We start from the raw sequence: 21,423 nt of genomic DNA, 5'->3' as shown, positions 1-21,423 counted from the left end.
GTATGAAGTTAATATTGAGGCAGTATGGGCCAGCGTGTAGCCAACTGGGAATCAAGAGACCTGGTTGCTTTTCCTGGCTCTGCCAGCGATGTAGAACAAGTCACTCCTTCGTTCTTTCTCTGCTTCCCCTCTCTGAAAAACTCCCTGCAGTGTTAACTTAGTGCAAGATAATACCAACATCAAAATTTAAGCTGCTTCTTTTTTCTGCTTCTAAACATTTTTTGCAGATTTTGTGGAACCTAGTGCCAGCCCAGACCTGCAAATCTTCTCTTAAATTAGGGGAAAGCCCTAACACTTTTATACCTTACAATATGAGAGACTCCTCATTACATTAATTTTAAAGAAACATAAAGATGGACATAACTGTGGAAATTTCCAACCTATTTCTTTGCTAAATGTAGACTATAAAGTAAACACCAAAATTCTAGCAACACAACTAAATTATTTAATCTCAATTATTCACAAAGTTCAAGCGGCTTTTGAAACAGACAGGGCTTGCTGCTGATAACATACACACACAAAACTTATTTAAGTCAACGAGCTCAGCTACCAGTTATCTCTTCAGCAGTTTTATCCCGATAAGCTAATAATATATTTGATAGGGTATAATATTGTCTTATACAGTACTAAGAGAATTTCAGTTTGTTCTGATTTTTCTTAACTCAGTTGTAGTCCATTACAATTTCTCTTTTGCATCTACACAGATGAATGGAATTCTTTCACCTGCATTTCAGTTGGAAAGAGGAATTAGGTAAGAACTGTCCCCTTTCCCTTATTCTCTCGAGCCCGTAGTAAAATAGATAAGAAAAATGTCCAGCACTGAAAGTATAAAAATAAATAAAGAGATAAATACAAAGTCAGATTTTATGCTGGTGATAGTTTTGTTAGCGAAGAATCTCTCCTTTGCATACAGATCAGTTTGTAAAATTACCAGTATCATTTGGATAAGTACCACTTAACAGAAGTTTCTAAAAGATGAAATACATGCCAATTCATGGTAAAGATAGCGGTATCCACAAAAATAAAAATGAAATATGAACAATAAAAGAAATAAAAACAGCACCACATGCAGAGACCATGCAAATGTAATAAAAAAATTTAAACTTGATAAGAAAACAGTTATCTAGTGAGTACCTGAGGGCGTTCTATTTCCCCTGCTAAAATTTTCCTCTCTTCTTCTAATAGCTTTATTATTGTCTTACTGAGAAGTGGTGCATTTGTGCCTCGCACTATTGCTATAATTTTGCCATCCTGTAAAAAAATAAATGATAAAATAACACTCTTAGTAAGATCCACTAATTTAGTTTTGCACATATAATTGACTTCTAACACAATCTATTTTTCACCAGCAATAGACAGTTACTATGATACTGTGTTCTAAAACTAAAAGTTGTAGCAATGTATCACTGCAGATAGACTGATTTGCAAAACAGGTGATGAATCAAAAACACAGGGCTAAAATTAGTGATTCAAAGAAAACTGTTATTCCCATTATTTGTTATTCTGTTATTGCTTAACATAGCTCTTATCTCAAAAGTTTCAGAGGGTTTACATTTTAGAACCTGGCATTTTCTAATGTCTAATTCAAAGGATGTGTAATGGGCTAAGGAGCATTTCATCATCAACATTTCAAATATAGCCTAGTTGGCCTAAAACTATCATCCAACTGGTCAACAGTGTCCTACATGAAATGAGTTGGTGGTCTCAATCAAGTTCCTATTGAGCGGTTGTCTACTTAGCACAGACCACGGTCACAATTGACAATGACTAGACTGTTACCTGTATTGGCAGCTCTGCTGAAAGGCCAGCAGTTGAACGGGTATAGAGCAATGGTCCCCAAACTGTGGGGCGCAGTGGAACATTCAGGGGGGCACACAACGGAACTTGGGCTAGCTCCCAACCGTAGCTCTACTCCACCCCCACTCTATGCCCAGTTGCAGCTCCACTCTGCCCACTGCCGCAGCTTTGCTCTGCCCCCAGCCACAGCTCAGCTTCTAGCCACAGGTCCTCCCGCATCCCCAATTCTGTCCCCAGCTTCTCCTCTGTACAGCCAACTGTGTACTAATGGGGGAAGGGTGGGCATGCAGACAGATTCCATTACAGGCTGCGGTGGGTGCTATAAGAAAATGTTGGGCACCACGGGTATAGAGAAGTAACTTCCTTCTGACCCAGTGCTTAATTTGTGCCAGGACTTAGCCTTGCCACCTCTAGGCTTGGGTTCATAGCACTGGCACCTCTGGTCTTGCTGCATCAGTTATGAATGTAAAAAAATTGCTTGAGCCCCGCCACCTCTTCCATTACAAATTAAACCCTGCTTTCACTATCAGAAGTTCTTCCTCCAAGTTGGGTATGTGGCAGGATAGGGATGCTACCACTATTGATGCCCAAGCTGTATTTGTTCTGTAATGGCCAAAATTTGCTAGCCTTATTTGAGCAAAATTCCTATTGGAGATAATAAGAGTTTTGCTCAATGAAGGACTGCCAAATCTGGTCCTCAATAAATAGTGCAACAAAATGTCCAGGGCTAGCAATCAGACAACTTACACAAATTCACTTACAATTAATTTGCTTAAAAATTTGCTTAAAATTCAAAATAAATTTGAAGGAAAGAATTTAGAAAGCCTGATTCTCATTTACACTAAAATCCCTTTACACTGCTCTAGCTATATAAAGAGGCCTTAAGGCATGTGTAACATAATTTATATCCACAGTTAGGCCTATTTACATTGATCGAATGGTGTAAAGGTACCTTAGTATTAATGAGAATCAGGCCTAAATTTTCCCTCTCTTGCTGTTCTCTGTCCTTGTTTCCATCTCTTCCAATTTTTGACTATTCTTGTTTTTCAGTTACTCTCTTCCTGCTTTGGGATCTGACCCTGTGCCCAATAAAGTTAATCACAAAGTTTCCATTTACTTCACTGGTACAGAATTAGACCTTTCTTGCTTTCACTTCCAATCCTCCTCATTACCAGGTTTCTTCCCTCCACTATTTGTCTCTTCTCATCTCAGTTCTAGTTCCTCCATTTTCCCACAGCTTCCTTCACTACTCTTCTTTCTGTGCTTCACTCTTCTGCTCATTGCTCCATCATATATATGCATGAGCAGCACAGTGAAACTGGCTAGCTTCTGGTGAGATCAGAGATGCTGTTAATTTCACTTGGCTGCATTCATGTAGAGTGGAGTCTTCTTAATGCACCCTGCTTATTAGCCTCTAATTGCTGGAATCCAAATCTCAAAACTTCCAAGTAGAAAAAAACACTTGCCTACAGAGTTAGCAACCAGGTCTGGCATAATATACTATAGTATAATGGAGAATTTTCTTCTCTTGTTAGCAGAAGTACTATGCTAATACCTCTTCTTCTGTGCATGCCAAGAACATATAAAATATTATTTACTGTTAAAATGCCTGGTATGTACAATTTGCAACAATATCCTATACACTAAAATTGTAAAGATGTAATTCACATTTGTACAGCTTTACATTTATTTTCAATATACTGAAAAAACAACAAAAATAGGCACCATGAAAATAAAAGCTGATGTTGCACTTACAACACAAAAGAGAAAAACAGGTTCACACTTGTCTCTAAATGTCTGCAGGGTCACAATGCTGTCAGCCTCTGCCTAAAATAAGGACAAATAGATTATGATTAGATAGATAGATAGATTAGATAGATAGATATTTGAGAACTTTTACAGAATGATTCTCAAACCGTTGTTCTGTGGATCAATAGTAGTCCTTAAAACACTTGCTGGTAGTCAACCTTCCTGGTCACATGAGTCGGGCTTTCCTTCTTGTTTACAGCTGCTAAATCACATTAAAAGTACTGTGTCCTAATATTGCTTTTTGAGGTAAGTAAAGGCTGCAATTGCAAATGGAAGGATCACATGACATTTCAATGGGAGGGAAAGTGGTCTATTGTATTAACTCTCTGTTAAGATGTGGTCCACACTATATAAAGATTTGAGAATCCCATTAACATTTATTAACAGTTACTTCTTGTTTTATGAATGTATTTTACATATACAATACACACAAATCCAAAAACTGTTTGAACTAACACTGGTGAATTATACTTGGCAAGGTTTTAACATAATATTTATTTTAAAATAACTAGATAACAAGCACTATATAATATTGTTGTTCAATTTATCAATGTTAGTGGTACTAATTGAAGGGAGACCTGAATGGAAATGAACGGTTTACACTTCTGGGTCACTAGAGTCCTGAATTAATACAGTCACTCTTGGGTGAAAGGTATGATGTTAATGATACAGTATAACAACCCCAAATAATAATACTGCAGATGTAAACATTTACATATGCTGTCAGGAATAAATTACGGATCTAAAGTAACTGCAGATGACGGGACAGCAGCTAGATGTATGAAACAGAAGGAATGAACAGGCTTGATCTTCTCTTATTTTAAAAGCCACGCAGGGTTGCAAATAGCCTGGAAAGTAGAGGTCTGGCTGAAAACCTGGGATCGGATTCTGGTTTCACAATGGTTTTGCATTAGTATAACCTCACTGACTTCAGTGGTATGAGATTACAATTCGTTGTTTGGTGTTTTGGGCTTGTTGCTCTATGTTTTGTATGTACACATATACACACTTATGTGTGTATGACTTTTTTAAAAAAGCTTTAAATATTTGAAATATTTAAATATTTTTAAAAAGCTTTAAATATATCAAATATTTAAAGCTTTTTTTAAAAAGTCATACACACATAAGTGTGTATATGTGTACATACAAAACATAGAGCAACAAGCATATATATATATGGGGTTGGATTTTCAGAATCCGAGTTTAATAGGAGGAGATCTGTGTAAAAGATCTGTAGGATAAAAACCTTGCGGACTTGTCGGTTGACTTAATGGAGTGATCCACATTTGTATGTCAGAGACCTATAATGATCCCCATTAAAAGAGCATTTGCCAATGGTCACTACATAGTGGTATCTGCAATTAGACAGTTTTGCTCAGTGTTTACAGCTGAAGATATCAGTGGTAACTCTTTTGGTAATGGTTAGCGCATGATGCTTTTTAATGGCTATTGCCATAGGCAAGCCAGGTTGCTTCTGTCATCATGCTCTCTGGGGCTTCCAAGAATGCAACAAAAACAATTTGCAGCCACAGTGACAAGTATTATAAGCTTGATTGTTCAATATCTGGATGGGAACTCAGAATGAAACTGTGAAACATATATCTTCAGTGCATTAGATTGTAGCTGCCATATTATCTTGCTCTTCTAGTTTAATTTTTTTCTCAAACATATTTTTTTAATCTATTTGTTTTTCAGCTTCCCCCTCTTTGTTCCTTTTTAAATATAACATAGGAAATTATACGGAAAAGCAACAAAAACAAAAGGAAGTTACTGACCTGATTTTCAGAAGTGATGAGCACCCACAACTTCTATGGTCTTCAGTGGAAGTTGTGAGTGCTCAGCACTTCTGAAAGTCAGACTCTATGGTTATGCAATGTTAAGAACTTCGATTTTTAAACATGCAAGTCAATATATTCAGAGATATGGTTCCCCCAGTAATCTCAACTCTATCTCATAGTATGTATGCATTATAAGAATGTTCTTCATTATACTATTGTCTAGTATGTCTTTTCCATAACTAACTTGTATGATTCTAGCTTATCTCTTCTCTTATTACAGATCCTTCCCTATCCATTATACACTTTGATCGTCCTCTTTTAAGAAGTCATTCAGAAAAAGAGACAAGCAAGCCAAATTCACCACTGACTTCACTGGTACTCAGATACTATGGTGATAGGTACTCTATAAATAGATAGATAAAGAAATACATTTGACACTGAAGTTCTAAATAGAATTTACATCCTTACCACAGCAAAATGCAAAAGGTCATCTTCACCATGCTCATTTTTTAGTTTTCTGAATAAATTTACCACAGCTTTGCAAGGCCCACACCAAGCCTGATAAACGTCTATTACTGAAAATATAAAAAATTAGAATAAAACTCATCTGTTTCACATAGTTTATAAAATAAAATGTTTTTGTAAATGTATAGGGTTAGTCCTGCTGTGGCATTGGCATACATGTATTTCTAAATCTATTTCTGGTCTCTTTTTCTTTTGAAAAACATTAAGTTTTGGTATTCTCTCTTACACAAATTAGGTTTCAACTTAAATGTCTTAGTCTGTAAGAGTATTTATTTATTTACATATTTTGTGATGAGGAATGCAGATATATTAATGTCTCCTTCCCCTATCCCTTTGTCTTGGTTGCCCTTCCTTTCCTGTGCCCACTGTTAGTTGTCTCTCCCTCCTTTGGCCCTTTTATCAGTTGTCTCTTTCCATGTCTTGCCCCTCCTTTTTGGGCTGTTTCCCTCCTTCCTAAGATCATGTATGCTGTCTCTCTCCCAACCTTACTCATAACCCATTGGTTTTCTCTCTTGCTCCACTGATCACTTCACCCACAATCTGCTCTCCTTCTTTAGACAGCATTCCTAATAAATTTAACAGATATTGATGCTAAGCTTACATACAAACTGAGGGGAGTGAAGAAAATACATACTATGTACACTCTTGAAACCACACCATTTATAACACAATTGCTTTTGTCTTATGCCAGATACAATTGTGCACGAATAGGCACATAAAACTCATTCTGCTGATTAGTTCAATTTTACTGGGTAATTGAAAATATTGACCTATCAGGGCTTTCACTTACCCCTTCTAAGACATGAAGTCTTTTCAGAGCTTTTTAAAAAAAGAAACAAAACCACTCATCCATGGTATCCAGTATGGTTTAAATTCACTGCTTTGCAAAGGAGTGTGTGAAAGGCACTCATCACTACAGAACAATTTTGTGTTTGACTTGCAGGCAGACACAATGCATTGGGTCTTTGTATCTTTCGTGTGATTGGATTGATATTGTGACAGTTCCAAAATGGCCAATGCGAGAGGCATAGCTGGGTATTATATGGAGGAACCATGAGATCTGAGTTCACATGGATTAATTTGCCAGGAACTCCTTTCGTACTACAGGTGGCATGGAGTGCCAGTGACCATACATCCAGTCTTTAGGCTGGTGAAGCAACTGTGGAGTGGCTACAGTGCAGACCTGTGTTTTCCCCCAGTTTAGGAGTGTGAATTTCAAATCATTTTGAGTCTTCATGTAAAATAGCTACACAGAGCATATTTACTTAGGCTTTATGGAGGTTTCTAGAACTCTTTGCTTTGAGGGGCAAGCCAGAGGAAGTGGCAGTTAGACAAAGTGTGTGCACAGTGAGAAGTAACTGGGCAGGAAGAGGTCACAAAAATAAAAAGTGATAAAAATGTACACATATTTCATTATGTGAGATTAATAGAAAAAATAATAGTACCTGTTACACCTTTAGTCAGCAACATTTCATCCCATTGACTTTGATTGGTTATTACTGCCTGAGATAAAACAAAACCAAAATTTAATATCTCTAAAAATGTCAACAATTTTATTGAACTCAGGAATTATTCAAATAACAAACAAGATTTATACCTGTAGTTGAGCTTCTTTCTTCTTTCCTGCCATTTTCCTGTGATCACATGAAACACAGCAAAACATAAAACACTTCTAAAATATATTATTGTTGCTCCGTAAGTTTAGCTCCATATAAATTGTGGCTTGGGAAACTGATTTACACAAAATGCCTTTTCCACCCAGTAGTATTCTATGGGTGAGATCCTCATCTAATTAAGATCAGCATAGTTCCACTAAAGTCAATGGGGCTATGTCGATTTACACTAGCTGAGGATCTATCCCTAAATACAGCTGACTTCACTAGAGCTAAACTGATTGGCACTAGCTAAGGATCTTATCTTGAAATTCACTATTTATTTACAGATATAGATATAGCACAGGAAACCACATTACAAAGTTCACATTTTCAACATGTCTTTAGGACATTTCAATCCCCATGTTGTTCTATCTCCCATTGCGCTGATGAGACTGCCTATACGGGCACTGGGTGGAATGGAAGTTGCTGTGACATGAACATATTTCCACAAAATATTGGAGTAAGAGCTTCAACTCAAAGGGCATCAATTCAAACTTTGTCATTCATGCTCTAAGATATATTTAGCCTAATGACCTGCACATAATTCATTATAAGGTTAAGATTTTTGACATGATTATTTTGAGTAAAAGTTATAGACAGGTCATGGGCCATAAACAAAAATTCACAGAAGCCCACAATCTAAACTTATCCAGACCAGGCCTTTTTCTCATTCTAATGTTAATATATATCCTTGTTCTCTGTAGATTATTTTCTACAGATATCTAAATAGGGTTTTGTAGAAAAGCTAACTTGGTTTATTTATTAGTAAGTTTTTAGTTAAGTTTCAGTTTATTTTCAATTAGTAGATGAGATTCTTTCCCAGTCCATGATGTACTATACCATTTTTGTTTCTTTTACAATTGAAATAAAATGTTTAGGTACAAAGCCACTGATTTGAGGGGAACAATACACATCTATCAATATCTGAACTCCAGTTTTAAAACTAAAGAGGAATGAATATCTCACTGGACAGGTAGTGGGATACAAAACATTTCACGTTCAGGCCACTGATTCAAATCAGTTGTTTCTGTCTAAGGGCTGTTGGGAGACCAACATAAATATGAATTGGTGGCCTCAGTCCATTTCCTAGTGCACAAGAGTTCACTTAGCAAAATCACCACAACTGTCATTCTTGTTGACAATATTGCCAGAGAAGTCAAGCAGTGAATGTATATGCACGCTGAATGGTCCTGTCAATTCTGTAGTTGGTCCCTTCAGACTAGGGTTGAGGCATATTGGCTGCTGAGAGAAATCTTGTCCTGTTGCTTGCCTGTATATCTCTTCTTTGGAAAAGAGAACTTCACTTTCTCTGTGTTTCAGCTCGGCACCTTTCACCAAAAAATAAAATAAAACAAAACAAAACTTAAAAGCACAGGTTTATTCAAAAAACTTCAACTTGGGCAGTGGGCCTGCGCTATTGGCATGTGGCAATATATTTGTATCTAGGCATTTTATCTCCCTCCTTACACTATCCCAAATAGCTTAGGGGACATGGTGCATAAAAAAACTGCCAGGTCATGACATGCTTTATGAATTTACCAATATTAGTAACTAGTATTCAACAGATTTGGTCTTTTCCTGGTTGTTAGCCACTATCACGAAGAGATCAGGAGAATCACGCTCTTACAACGTGATCATTAATAGCCCCATAACACATACAACATAGCACCAGGCATGCATATACTTCCCAACTGACGTGCACATAGTCCCCAACGTGCTGACACGTATTCCCAGATTGCAATGTACACACACAATATGCTACCACACACAAATACACACACCCTGACTGGCACATTATGCAAAAATATACAGTGCTGAGATGACATATGAATACACAATTTCCTTCACACATGCAGATGCACAAAATGCTAAGTCACAAACTAGCACAACAGGTTCCCACACTAAAAAATCCTGACAAAACATACAGTGTGACAAACAAATGCTCCCTGTGACTGAGACACACCCAGCCTGGAGACCCACAATACCCTGAAATTCAATCATTCTCCTAGGTACACTGCTGCACACATCATCTCACCAACACACACAGACAACACATCAGCACACACATATGCTCAATATCTCATGCATATTGACAAATTCACATGCAGACAACACTGACACATAATAATACACACACATGCATGTGCTGATGGACAAATCACCATATACCCATACACATCCACCCACACACATCCATGCATATGCATACACACAGGGACTCTGACACACACAACTTTAACACACACCTGTACACAAACCACACATAAGCAGACTTAGGGCCTCAAGATGCTCCAAGTGCTCCCAGTTTAGTATGTTCCCCCTCCCCCATACCATTCATCTTATTTAACGTGGTCTCTTTAACAGTGTGTTAACATTGTTGGGTTATTTTTTCAGTTTGTGGAAATAATACCATTAGTGCTGTAGAGGGTGGCTGAAGGGTAAGGGGGGGGGGTCCAAAATATTCCTCCTTACAGCCTCCAATACGGTAGCATTAGCTGTGTGTGCACAAGACACCCACTGCACTCACCCAGCGCTGACACACATCTGCACACGTGACGCTGGCACACGCCTGTACACAGACAGAAACATGAAACTGACGCCTGCACACACATGCGACAGACACACATTTGCGACACTGGCACATGCTTGCACACACCCACATGTGTGACACTGGCACACACCTGTAAACATACATGCAACAGACACACGTCCAACACTGACACACACCTGCACACAGACGGGCGACTACCACTCGTGCCACTGACATACACGCCCAACACACACACCTGCACACACACACACGGGCGGTACCAACACCCATGCACACACAGGGCTCCCACTCGTGCACACACCCTGAGCGCTCTGGCACACGCTACGCGCACGCCCCAGCCTGCATACGGCTGTTACAGCAACGGTAACAGCAAGCGGCGGATAACAGCCTCTCCTCCGCCACTCACCCCTCCCACAGCCGTCGCCCGACAATCCAACCAGAGGGAGCGAGAACGTGCCATGACCGTTGGTCCCGCCCCCTCGTCACTGCTCCGCCCACTTCCCCACCCGCCCTCGCCCGTCAAGGGTGGGTGCGGCTCTGGGAGAGCAACGCGCACGCGCGACTCTGATAAATTGCGCGGGTGCGTGAGGGGAGGGACTGCGGTGCGCGCTCTTAGGGGACGGGGTGGGTGATTAGCTGCAGTGGGGCTGTGCGGGGTTGCAGTTTGACGAGGTCCGCTGGGCTCCCTTTTGTCTGCCCGCTGGTGAGGGGAGGGTGACTAATCCGAATTCGTCTCCCTTCTTGCTGCGTGTCTAGACTGTAGGTGCTGCCGCGTTGCGGGCTGGAGGGGGGGAGGCTGGCGGTGAAGGGATTTTGGCGGGAAGGAGAGGTTTGAGGCAGTAGGACATTGCCCTGCGGTTATTCTTTCCCCAGTGCTGCTCGGAGGTGGGGCGGGGGCACTTCTCCCGGTGGCTAGTGTTAGCTCTGGGTAAGAGCTGTCTGGCATCAGTCACCCCTGCCTACCTCCATCTCAGCATTGGTTAGGATTGAGCAGAAATATGACCCGTGTTTATTATTGGAGAAGGAAGCTCTAAGCTCCCTATGTGGGACGTGCAGACTGCAGTCTGGTTCCTTCCCCTAGCTCTGTGGGTATGAATGGTGCTTGACGTAGGTTTCGTGAAACAGGAAAATGTGCAGCATTCAAAATTCAGTTGGGTTACTAAAAGGCATAGATTAAGGTTCTTTTTTAGAGTTTATGGAAAATGGCTTTTGCTTGGTGGGGTGGGTAGAGGGAAAGCAGCCTACCCATTGGACACCTCCCAGGATGTTGGAAAACCTGCAGCTTTAGATTGTTATCTAGTCGTAGGCTGTGCAGGGATGATAGATTTCTAGTTCTCCTTATGCAACCCATGGCATTAATAGGGATCCCAGTGTTATCTAGCAACTTAGCAAAATATTTAGGTGTTGAATTCACTTTGCTCCTTATCCTTTTTTGTGAAATCTGAGGTTTAAATGGGAAAGACACCATTCCTATATCCGCTGTGCTAAGCGGGAAGGGATAGTAAGTGATGACCTACATAGGCTTTTCATAGTTGCAACATCTGAATGGCCATTAAACATGGGAAGACTATTTTTCTTTTATGCATACTAATCACTTACATTGTAATTATGTGTGTGATGTAAAGGAAATAGGTGGTCTAGATCAGTGGTCTTCAAACTGTTTTGATTGCGCACCCCTATCTGTAAAAAATTTTGAGCACGCACCCCCCTTTTGTACCGGCTCTACCATTTTTGCCAAAGCAGTGCAAAAAAAAAAAAACAAACGCCACTTAAGATGCCTGGCTGAACTGCTGAAGCCCAAAAAAAAAACCCCATTCCTGTGCACCGCCAAGGATTCTCTTGCACACCCCACTTTGGAGACCACTGGTCTAGATCTTAGACTGATCCTGATCCATAAAATACTTTGGCTTAAATTGGAGAAAAATTGTTTGGGTAGTTTTTTCAAAACAAAGAAATTAAAGCAGAACTTAATCCTCTTTCAGTAAAGCTGGAAGCTTTTAGGTTTAAGAGTGACTCTAATTTTGTTCTGGAAAAGAGACAAGAACTGATGCAGTAGAAATCAGTCTCACAGAACACACAACCATGTAACATAAAACTAGTTTAAAACAGGGGATATCTACATCACAAATCTAATTATTTGAAAACTAGTATCTGACTGGAAGGGACCTTGAGTCATCTAGTTCAGTTCCCTGCAATCACTGCAGGACTAAATATTATCTAGACTGTCCCTGACCAGTGTCTGTCTAACCCCGGGGTTCTCAAACTGGGGGTCGGGACCCCTTAGAGCCACAAAGTTATTACATGGGAGGTCGTGAGCTGTCCACCTCTACCCCAAACACCGCTTTTCCTCCAGCATTTATAATGGTGTTAAACATATAAAAAAGTGTTTTTAATTTATAAGGGAGGGTGGCACTCAGAGACTTGATATGTGAAAGGGGTCACCAATTAAAAAAAAAAGGTGTGAGAGCCACTGTCAAACCTTCTCTTAAAAATTTCCAATGATGAAGATTCCACAGTCTCTTTAGGCAATTTATTCCAGTGCTTAACTGCCCTGACAAGAAGTTTTTCCTCTTGTCCGGCCTTAACTGACCTTGCTGCAATTTAAGTCCATTGCTGCTTGTCCTATCCTCAGAGGTTAAGGAGAACAATTTGCCTCCTTCCTCCTCATAACAACCTTTTATATATTTGAAAACTGTTATCATGCCTCCCTCAGTCTTTACTTCTCCAGACTGAAACAATTGGGTTTGTTTAATCTTCCCTCATAGGTCATGTTTTTTAGACTGTTAATCAATTTTGTTGCACTTTGGAGTTTCCCTAATTTGTTCACATCTTTCCTGAAATGTGGCCCCCAGAACTGGATGCAATACTCAAGTTGAGGCCTAATCAGCACAGAGTAGAGCAAAATAATTTTTTCTGGTCTTGTTTACAACACTCCTACTAATACATCCTAGAATGATGTTTGCTTTTTTTGCAATTATGTTACACTGTTGACTCTCATTTAGCTTGTGATCCACTATGACTCCCAGATCCTTTTCTGCAGTACTCCTTCCTCGGCAGTCATTTCCCATTTTGTATGTGTACGACTGATTGTTCCTTTCTAAGTGGAGTATTTTACATTTGTTCATATTGAATTTCATCCTATTTACCTCAGACCATTTCTCCAGTTTGTCCAGATCATTTTGAATGTTAATCCTATCCACCAAAGCACTTGCAACCCCTCCCAGCTTGGTATCATCCACAAACTTTAAGTGTACTTTCTATGCCATTATCAAAATCATTGATGAAGTTATTGAACAGAACTGGACCCAGTGTTACCCGCACAAAATTCTCTGTTACTTGCACACTCTAGGGGCGCTCACCTTTATCCAGTTCCTAGGGTTTAGGGCATAGCCCTCTTAATTCAGACATCCACCCTTACCCAAATCCCTGCAGGTTTCCAGGACCTTTTACCAGTGAAAAAGCCTTACACAGTAATATCTTTATCCTCTATTTATTAACAATTACCTAGCAGAATACACATGCTAATCATACAATGCTATGTTCACCAATCCTGATCAGGCAGGCAGACTTTCTCTGTTGGCCAGGCAAGGTCAGTCTCGTTTAGATTCTGGTTGCTGCACATCACGGTCATAGAGAGGATTCTTAGCAGCTTTGGTCTTAGACTGTATCTTAGAGGTGAGTTCTTCCCAGGGGGACCGTAGGCAGGCAGCTGTTGGAACCCCAGGGAGCGCCAGGTGCTGAAGAATCTTGAGACCCTGATGCCACAGGGATTTCTATGTTTGGAGAACTGGTAGGAAGTGACCCAGGGAAGAGAAGGGAGTGGTATATCCCACCACTTTGAGGGCAGCGTGCTGCGGTACGATTCCCCGCTGACCAATGGCAGATCACACCGTCACTTACAGGGCCCTGGGTTGGAGCCCGGTGAAGGTAGGTGGGCCCGGGCTCCCCTACCGGGGGTCTCTCCCCTCCTCTCCCCTTTTTTTTTGGTGACGACATAGTTCACCAACCCCTCTTTTACCTCAAGGAGATAGATGAACTCCGGCCGCTGGGCCACACTATCCTATGAGGGGAAGAGAGTTTAGAGAGACTCTGGCCATTGGGCCACACTGCTTTAGGAGTACACTATAGGGACTCCGGCTGCTAGGCCATGCTATCCCACCAGGGGAAAAGGATTTAGAGGGACTCTGGCCATTGAGCCATACAGCCCCTTGAGTACCAGGGAGGTAGTAGAACCGACGTAGACGTAGGGAGGCGGGGTTAACCTTGCCCCCCTTGAATCAAATGGGTTGACAAGGTACAAAACCCACCACACCATCTAATACATCTAACATAACATGTTCATTTTTCAGCATCTAACAAAGCTGAACCAGAATTGCAGAATGGGTCAGTCACAAAGGTGTACTGATGGGAAAAGTTTCTCACTGAAACGATTTTCAAGATCCTCCTGCTGCACATTCTCATCTTGAAGCTGAGAAACTGACTAAGATCATAAAAAACTGAAAAGTCCTGTTCCTCTTGTAGGTGCTGGACTATGTCAGTGATTGTCATTCTAAATTTATTAATTATTTCAATGGTATCAAATATTGTAAGCCGAGGTTTCTGAAGCTTCAGGTTCAAGGAAGCAAGCTTTGGTAAAAACACTTTCAAAAGAGCAGGCAACCATGTATTTCTGGATCTTGGAGTTTTTGGAATAGTTCCTGTGAAACTTTATTCAGAACCTCAACAAGCTCTTTCCAGAGCTCAAACAGCCTTTGTACATTGTCATTAAAACTAAGGCAGTGGACTGGTTTGTAATTGAGCAGCACCTTTGTGTCTCACAGACCACTTCACACAGAGTTGTAAATTTCCCTTTATTGACGCTGGTGTTGACAACATTGATGCATTTTTTCACTATGGATTTAACCTCATCCATACTTTTCATTGAAGCTTTGCTGGCAAGTACTTCTTGGTGGGCAAAACAGTGAACCAAAAAAAGTTTGAGTGCACCTTTCTTGGAAGCAGTTCAGCACTCCTACTCATGCACTTTGCATGGCTTCTGCCCCATCAGCTGTCAAACTGCAGAGACTGTCAAAGCTAACATGGCACTCCTGCATCCTCCCCTGAACAAATTCAAAAATGTATTTGCCAATAGGCCTACCTCTAAGGCTCACCTGCCATAAAACACCTTCAGAAAAACAATGGCAATCACAGTCCAAAAAGCGAATGCATCTGATTACCTTGGGATGCATTGTGACATCAAGGCTCTCATCCAAGCACAGACTGTAGAAAGGGCTTGCTGTGACTTTTCCAGCATTTCATTTTGTAGAAAATTTGTCAGATCTCTCGGTGGTCCTCTGTAATGTGTCATTGCTCAGTAGTATCTCTCTGAAAAGCTTACTTTCTGGTTCTACAGCCACAACAATTTTTTTCAGTTCTCCATCGCTGAATGGTTTCCTTGCTTGCCCCCAAAATAGTGCAACTTTTAAAGTAGCCACTTGAATCTGATCCTCTTTATTGAAAAAATCTTTGAGCTTCCACTGTTGTCTTTCAAACTTGGCTTTTGCATCATGTAATAGCTTGCATCTCTGAAACTCAATGTGGTAATTCTTTTCAAGTACCTCTGCATAAGTGCTATAGTGATGTTGCATTGCATAAATTTTGATTTGATGAATTTCTCTCTTACAAACAGTGCACACTGCAACTTGCTCAGAAAAGGAATCAGACGGCTTCAGAAACACAAGGAACTACATTTTCCACTGGTCTTGAAATGTTCATTTTTCTTCCTTCCATGTTCTGCTTTTCTTAGCAGGAGGTGGCTCCTGTAGGACCATCTCTGTGTCACATTCATGGGCACTGATTATTTGAAATACTTTCTGATATCCATTTGTGTCTTTAGTTCTTTTGCCTTCTGCCACAAACAATCTCAGCCTGCTCAAACACCACGCAGTGATTTTGCCGACGAGGTTGACCAATAGCTGCTTACAGAGTTACAGTAGTGAGAGATGTAAAAACACAGTGTGAATATGCTTTGTGATTTGAAAGAAAACCACATCTATATAATTCAGCTCTGCCTGCACTGTAGCAATATTTAGAAGAGAATGAGTCTACATTATAATTCATGGTTTTTACAAGGCAACTTTAAAACTTTACAGCTCAGCGATTGTTGGGGTGCTTCGGTCTGGTGCATAGGAGTATTTTGGCTTCTATATTTGGGAGGCAGGAGTATGTGGATTTAACCAGGACTGAGCAGGGCCTTATGAGTGGGCAATGTGGACAACTGCCCATGGTGCCATGGGAGGGGGAGCACTAGGGACAAGAAGCAAGGAGTGGAGCAGGCCTTGGGTGCGAGGCTGTGGAAGGGAGATTGAGACAATGAGGGGGAAACTGCAGGGCCCGTGGGTGGGGAGCTTGGGAGGCAGCAGGAACTAGGGGCAATGGAGGCAGTGCTTAATTTGTAATGAAGGAGGTGTCAGAGCTCAAGCTGGGTGGCTGCTGGCAGGCACCCAGCTCTGAAGGCAGGGTGGCATTGGGGTGCTAACTTTGCTGTGGAAAGTGATATTTGTATCTTTTTAAATACCACTTTTCACAGCAAATCCTGGCAAATTGAGACCTGGATGGAGGGGTGGGACATGAGGCACCAGGACCAGGGGTGATGGATGGAGGGGGCGCCACCGCCACATGGTTGTGGCTGATGGGCAGCGCCCTGCGTCAGCACCTGCAGGATTCCACAGTTGGCACCCGCTGGTTGTGGGGGGAGTGCGCCGGGCTCTGGCCAGCCCAGGGGTCCTCTGCACAGGTGTGTGTGTGTGTGTGTGTATATGTCAGGGCTTGGAGAGTCTCGGGGCTTCGGCTGGCTGGGGCTTCTCCAGCCAAGGGGGGGGGCACTCAGGGGTTCTCCAGGCAGAGGTCTTGTGGCTCCAGCCACAGAGGTGTCAGGGAGTTTTGGGGCTCTGTCTGCCAGGAGGGGGGCGCAAGGGGTGGAGTCAGGAGCTAGACTTCCCTAAGGGAGGGCTCCACCTGCCAGCCATGCACCTGCATCTTCACCCCTGCCTCCCACCGCTGGCTTGCTGCATCCCCTTGCACCCGCAGCTCGCCTCCTCACCCCTCGCCACAGACACCCCCCTGACCCTCCATGAGAAACCCTGCTTGCTGCTGGCTCACTGCCTACCTTTCCACTCCACTACTCGCAGCCAGACCCCTCCGCCCGCTCACCTCCTCACTCTGCTGCTGGTTCACCTCTCACCTCCTTATTCCCCTACCAGGCCCCCATCCCCACCCCCAACACTCGCCTCGCCCCTCACCTCCCCCCATCTGCCACTCGCCTCCTCAATCCCCCCCACCTCCTCACCGTACTCCTTCAGCATTGTGTGTCCCATCTGTGTCTCCAGAGAGGTGGCACATGAAGGAGCGACAGGGACAGGGAGGAAGGGAAGGGGCTGATGCTTCCTCTCCAACCACTTCCCAGGAAGCTGCCGTGGTGGCCGCAGGTGGCCACAGTGGCTGCATTTGAGAAACAGTGATCTGTGTTGTATTTCCTTAGTTTATTTATGAGAAGGTCATGTGGGACAGGATCAAAAGCTGTATTAAAGTCAGGATATGCTACATCTACCACTTCCCACCTATCCACAAGGCTTGTTAGTCTGTCAAAGAAAGCTATAAGGTTGGTTTGACATGGTTTATTCTTGACAAATCCATGGTGACTGATTTATCACCTAGTTGTTTGCAAAAGATTGCTTAATTATTTGCTCCATCTTGGGCAAGGGGAAACAATATACAGAAAGACAACTCCTAATTATTGAAAACAGGGCCTATATTATTATTTTATTATCATACTGCTAATCTGCTGTCCCAAAACAGATTTAGCTCTCCTATTAATCAATATGTTTTCCTAAGACGTAGGTCTCCAGAGTGGCTATGGAAATACATGGAGCACATGGACACAGTCTTCTGACAAATGATTGACACAAAGACAATATTCTTTCCAAAACAAGGCACTTCTTTATTGGTGCAAATAATAATTCCTAACACAATAATCTAGAATGCAAATCCCTTATAACAAGTTAAAGAGCATTCCAAACTGCAATAACATACAGTTGAAATGATTCTAAGAGTGGTTGCTCCCTGTCTCAGATGACCAGTCTGTCACAGACTGCTGACAGCTATTTCTAAACACTTTAAATCTTTTACATTTCTTTCACTATTAAAACATATACATACATCTTTATTAATCCACATGTACACACACTAGCACTATACTGTACTATATTATGCTACACTATAATTATTATTGAAAAGCTTATTCTGCTGACCAAAACTTCTGCTGCAGATTTTTTCCATTGCTGCTGCTTCCACTCCTTTCTCCGTTTTTTCTCTGCTCTGCTCCGTATTTCTCTACCATGTCCGTGCCCCTTTTTCACAGTTTGCTTTCCCCTCTGCTTCTAATAACCCTGTCAGAACTGTTTGCTACCCACTGGCACACTGATTTTTATAGTGTTGTATTAGAACTTTCTAGATACTTTTGCTAATATCTTTGTCAGGTGTTTACTGCACATGCTCAGTACCAACATTCCAGGTACTCTCACTCCCAGTTCTATTTTTAGTCTGCTGCTGTTTACTTCAGAGTTATGATCTGCTGACCTTTCATCTACTTTGGTTGTTTACGTCAGCTGACCTTTCCCCTACATTGGTTCTCAGCTGACTTGACCCCTACTTTTGAAATATCATGTGACCTGTAGCTTCAATGGTGGAGAGACTCTTGCTTATTCAAAACAGAGGTCAGGAATGCCAAATGGAGTCTCAGGAATATCTCTGGTATCAAATCATGGACCAGGATCTCATTGTGCCAAGTGTCTATCTTGTGACTACTCTTCTCCAGGAAAAGTTTTGTATGTTTTCATAAATTGGCTTGTTCTTGATGGAGATTTTTTTTACATATCTTCAAAGTCAGGATGATCCATGGAGAAAGGGCACCAATTCTGACATTATAGGAAGTGGGTTTTGAGTCTCAAAAATTATAAATGTCCAAAGGCTGGAGACTGCATATAAATATGTTACTAAATAATTGCAATATTCATAACTCTGAATGAGCTAGCTGAATAGCTGTATTCATAGCTCTTCTTTACAATAGCATGTCAGATTGCAGGGGTGAATTTGCCTTTCAACAACCTCAAAAAGTCATAGATGAAGATTGCAGAGCAAGATGAGGTGAAATAGTCACAGCAATGGGAAAGTACGTTAGATGTCCCTTGTTTGATGCATCAAGAGTGTGAAAAAGGTTTTCCATCACATATTTGTTACAACTGATTCTACTGCATATGGGCATAACATGTGCACAATTGCTTCACTTTGTTTTTTTTCTTTGCAGTTTTGCCCTCTGGAAAGATCTTTGTAGAGCTTGTTTCTACAATCCTAAAATAAAAATAGTAAAATTTAACAGCATGCATGCTTTGACATTATGGTATACACTCTCTTTTCTGAATCAGAGTATATTAAACTTTTGTGCCTCATACAGGATAACTTTGCAATAACCTTTAACAGTAACTTGCCAATGTTTGCAGACAAAACTGATAGTGTTGTATGCTTAATCATGCTATGGTAAATTGCAATATATATTTGTACACTCTAGTATACCAATTTGCCCTCCCCCCCACAACTTAGAAGTTCAGAAACAGCTAATGAATAGTGTTCATTAAAGTCAAAGCAACTAACTGGTCATCTCTGCTAATACAATTATCAACCCAAAAACCAAACCTGGTTACTAACTTTCCGTAACTGTTACTAACCTTCTGTAACTTCGAGATGTGTTGCTCATGTCCACTGTGTGTTACGTGGACATGTGCACAGTTGCTGGAGGTTTTCCTCTTAGTGGTATTTGTAGGACCGGTCCTAGTGCCGCCTGGAGCTCTGTGCACAAGCAGCGGTATAATGAGTGCTTCAGGCTCTGCACCCTCTCAGTTCCTACTTGCTGTTACTTCAAATGGGAGCCAAGTTAACTGTAAATATATAGTGATGTAGGTATTGAGATTTAAAACAATCCCCTTTTACACAGAAGAGCAGACCTGCCCTCTGCCATGTCTGTCACCTATGGACTGGTGTATAGGTCTCCCTCCCTCTTCCCTATATGTAATGCAAATAATAAAAACTGGCAATAGGTAAAGGTAAAAACAATAGGTAAGTGTATTGGGGGTATAAATTTGCAAGTCAGAGAAGGGGTGTAGGTGTGTGCTGTTGGGGTCGCCCCTCTCTGGGATGGCTGGGAGCCAGGCTGCCTCACTACACAAGTCCGTGAGTCGGTGAATTAGCCTAGTGGGGCAGGAAACAGTCAAGGGCTCAGGCCTTCTGGCAGGGGCTGAGCAAACAGTTCAGTAACAAGCCCAGGCCCTCAGTCAGGGCGGGCAGCAAACAAATAATTCAGGGCTCAGAACCTCAGGCCTGGGCCACCTCATAAGGCCCCGGACCTCATGAGGGGATTCGTAAGTCAGTCTGGGTGGCCTCCCCCCTTCTCTCTGCTTTAGGGCGCTCCTACCCTGGTGGGGCTGCTTGGACAGTCAGACACACTGGTGTTTCAGCGGCTAGAAAATCCTCCATCAGAGTGATGCAGCGGCTAGCATCGCAGGCCGATGGTGGAGAACCCAGGCCCTTCCTCACGGCAGGAGTATGTGAATGAATTGCTCCAGCACGATTTGTTCGGTGAGCTCCTCCAGGGATTGTCTCTTGGGCTGCAGCCACCACTTGCACACCTCCCTTAGCTCCTGAGCTACCAGCCGGGACCGGGCACCTGTAGGGTAGGCCAGGCTCCAGAACTGCTGCTGGAAGGTTTCTGGACTCACATCCAGGGCATCTAAAATTGCCACCTTTACCTGACTATAGTCCCGTGCCGTGTCTGTGGATAGGCCCCGATAGACAGTTTGGGCAGTCCCGGTCAGGTACGGGGACAGGAGGGTAGCCCATTGGTCTGGGGCCCAGCCAGCAACTGCTGCCACCCATTCAAACGTCACCAGAAAGGACTCTGGGTCATCATTGGGGCTCATCTTTCTCAACCGAATGGGCGGGGCACTGCTGGGTGGTCCCGGGGAGCCCATAGGCTGGGGCTCCGCGGGATGGGGCAGCAGAGTTGCCAACTGCTGCAGGCATTGTTGCTGGTGGTCCCGATTCTGGTGTCCCAGTTCCAGAATCAGCTGGTGCTGTTGTGTCCTGAGCTGCTGGACCGGTTGCTGCTGCTGCTGGAGCTGAGTGGTGGCCTGCTGCTGCTGCTGCTCTTGGCTCTCTGCTAAAAATTTAATAAGCTTATCTATGTCCATGGTTGCCTCAGATACATCTCCTCAGATCC

The 21,423-nt window shown here is 42.3% G+C and overlaps 1 protein-coding gene across 1 annotated transcript in view; it reads right to left on the bottom strand.

Annotated features, from left to right (window-relative positions):
* The window catches only part of NME8 (NME/NM23 family member 8), a 33,948-nt gene extending 25,154 nt beyond the window's left edge, over positions 1 to 8,794 (bottom strand). Inside the window, exons 1-6 of the mRNA XM_050937733.1 lie at positions 8,744 to 8,794; positions 7,507 to 7,543; positions 7,355 to 7,412; positions 5,853 to 5,959; positions 3,553 to 3,624; positions 1,135 to 1,251 (exon numbers count right to left, since the gene is read on the bottom strand). Of these exons, the coding sequence (XP_050793690.1) occupies positions 1,135 to 1,251; positions 3,553 to 3,624; positions 5,853 to 5,959; positions 7,355 to 7,412; positions 7,507 to 7,539 (387 nt within the window). The 5' untranslated portion in view covers positions 7,540 to 7,543; positions 8,744 to 8,794. The remainder of the gene's footprint in view (positions 1 to 1,134; positions 1,252 to 3,552; positions 3,625 to 5,852; positions 5,960 to 7,354; positions 7,413 to 7,506; positions 7,544 to 8,743) is intronic.
* Positions 8,795 to 21,423: the final 12,629 nt, after the last annotated feature.

This window comes from Gopherus flavomarginatus, chromosome 2 (genome assembly GCF_025201925.1).
Source record: "Gopherus flavomarginatus isolate rGopFla2 chromosome 2, rGopFla2.mat.asm, whole genome shotgun sequence".
NCBI classification, from domain to species: domain Eukaryota; kingdom Metazoa; phylum Chordata; order Testudines; family Testudinidae; genus Gopherus; species Gopherus flavomarginatus.
This window is presented reverse-complemented; position numbering and strand designations above follow the sequence as displayed.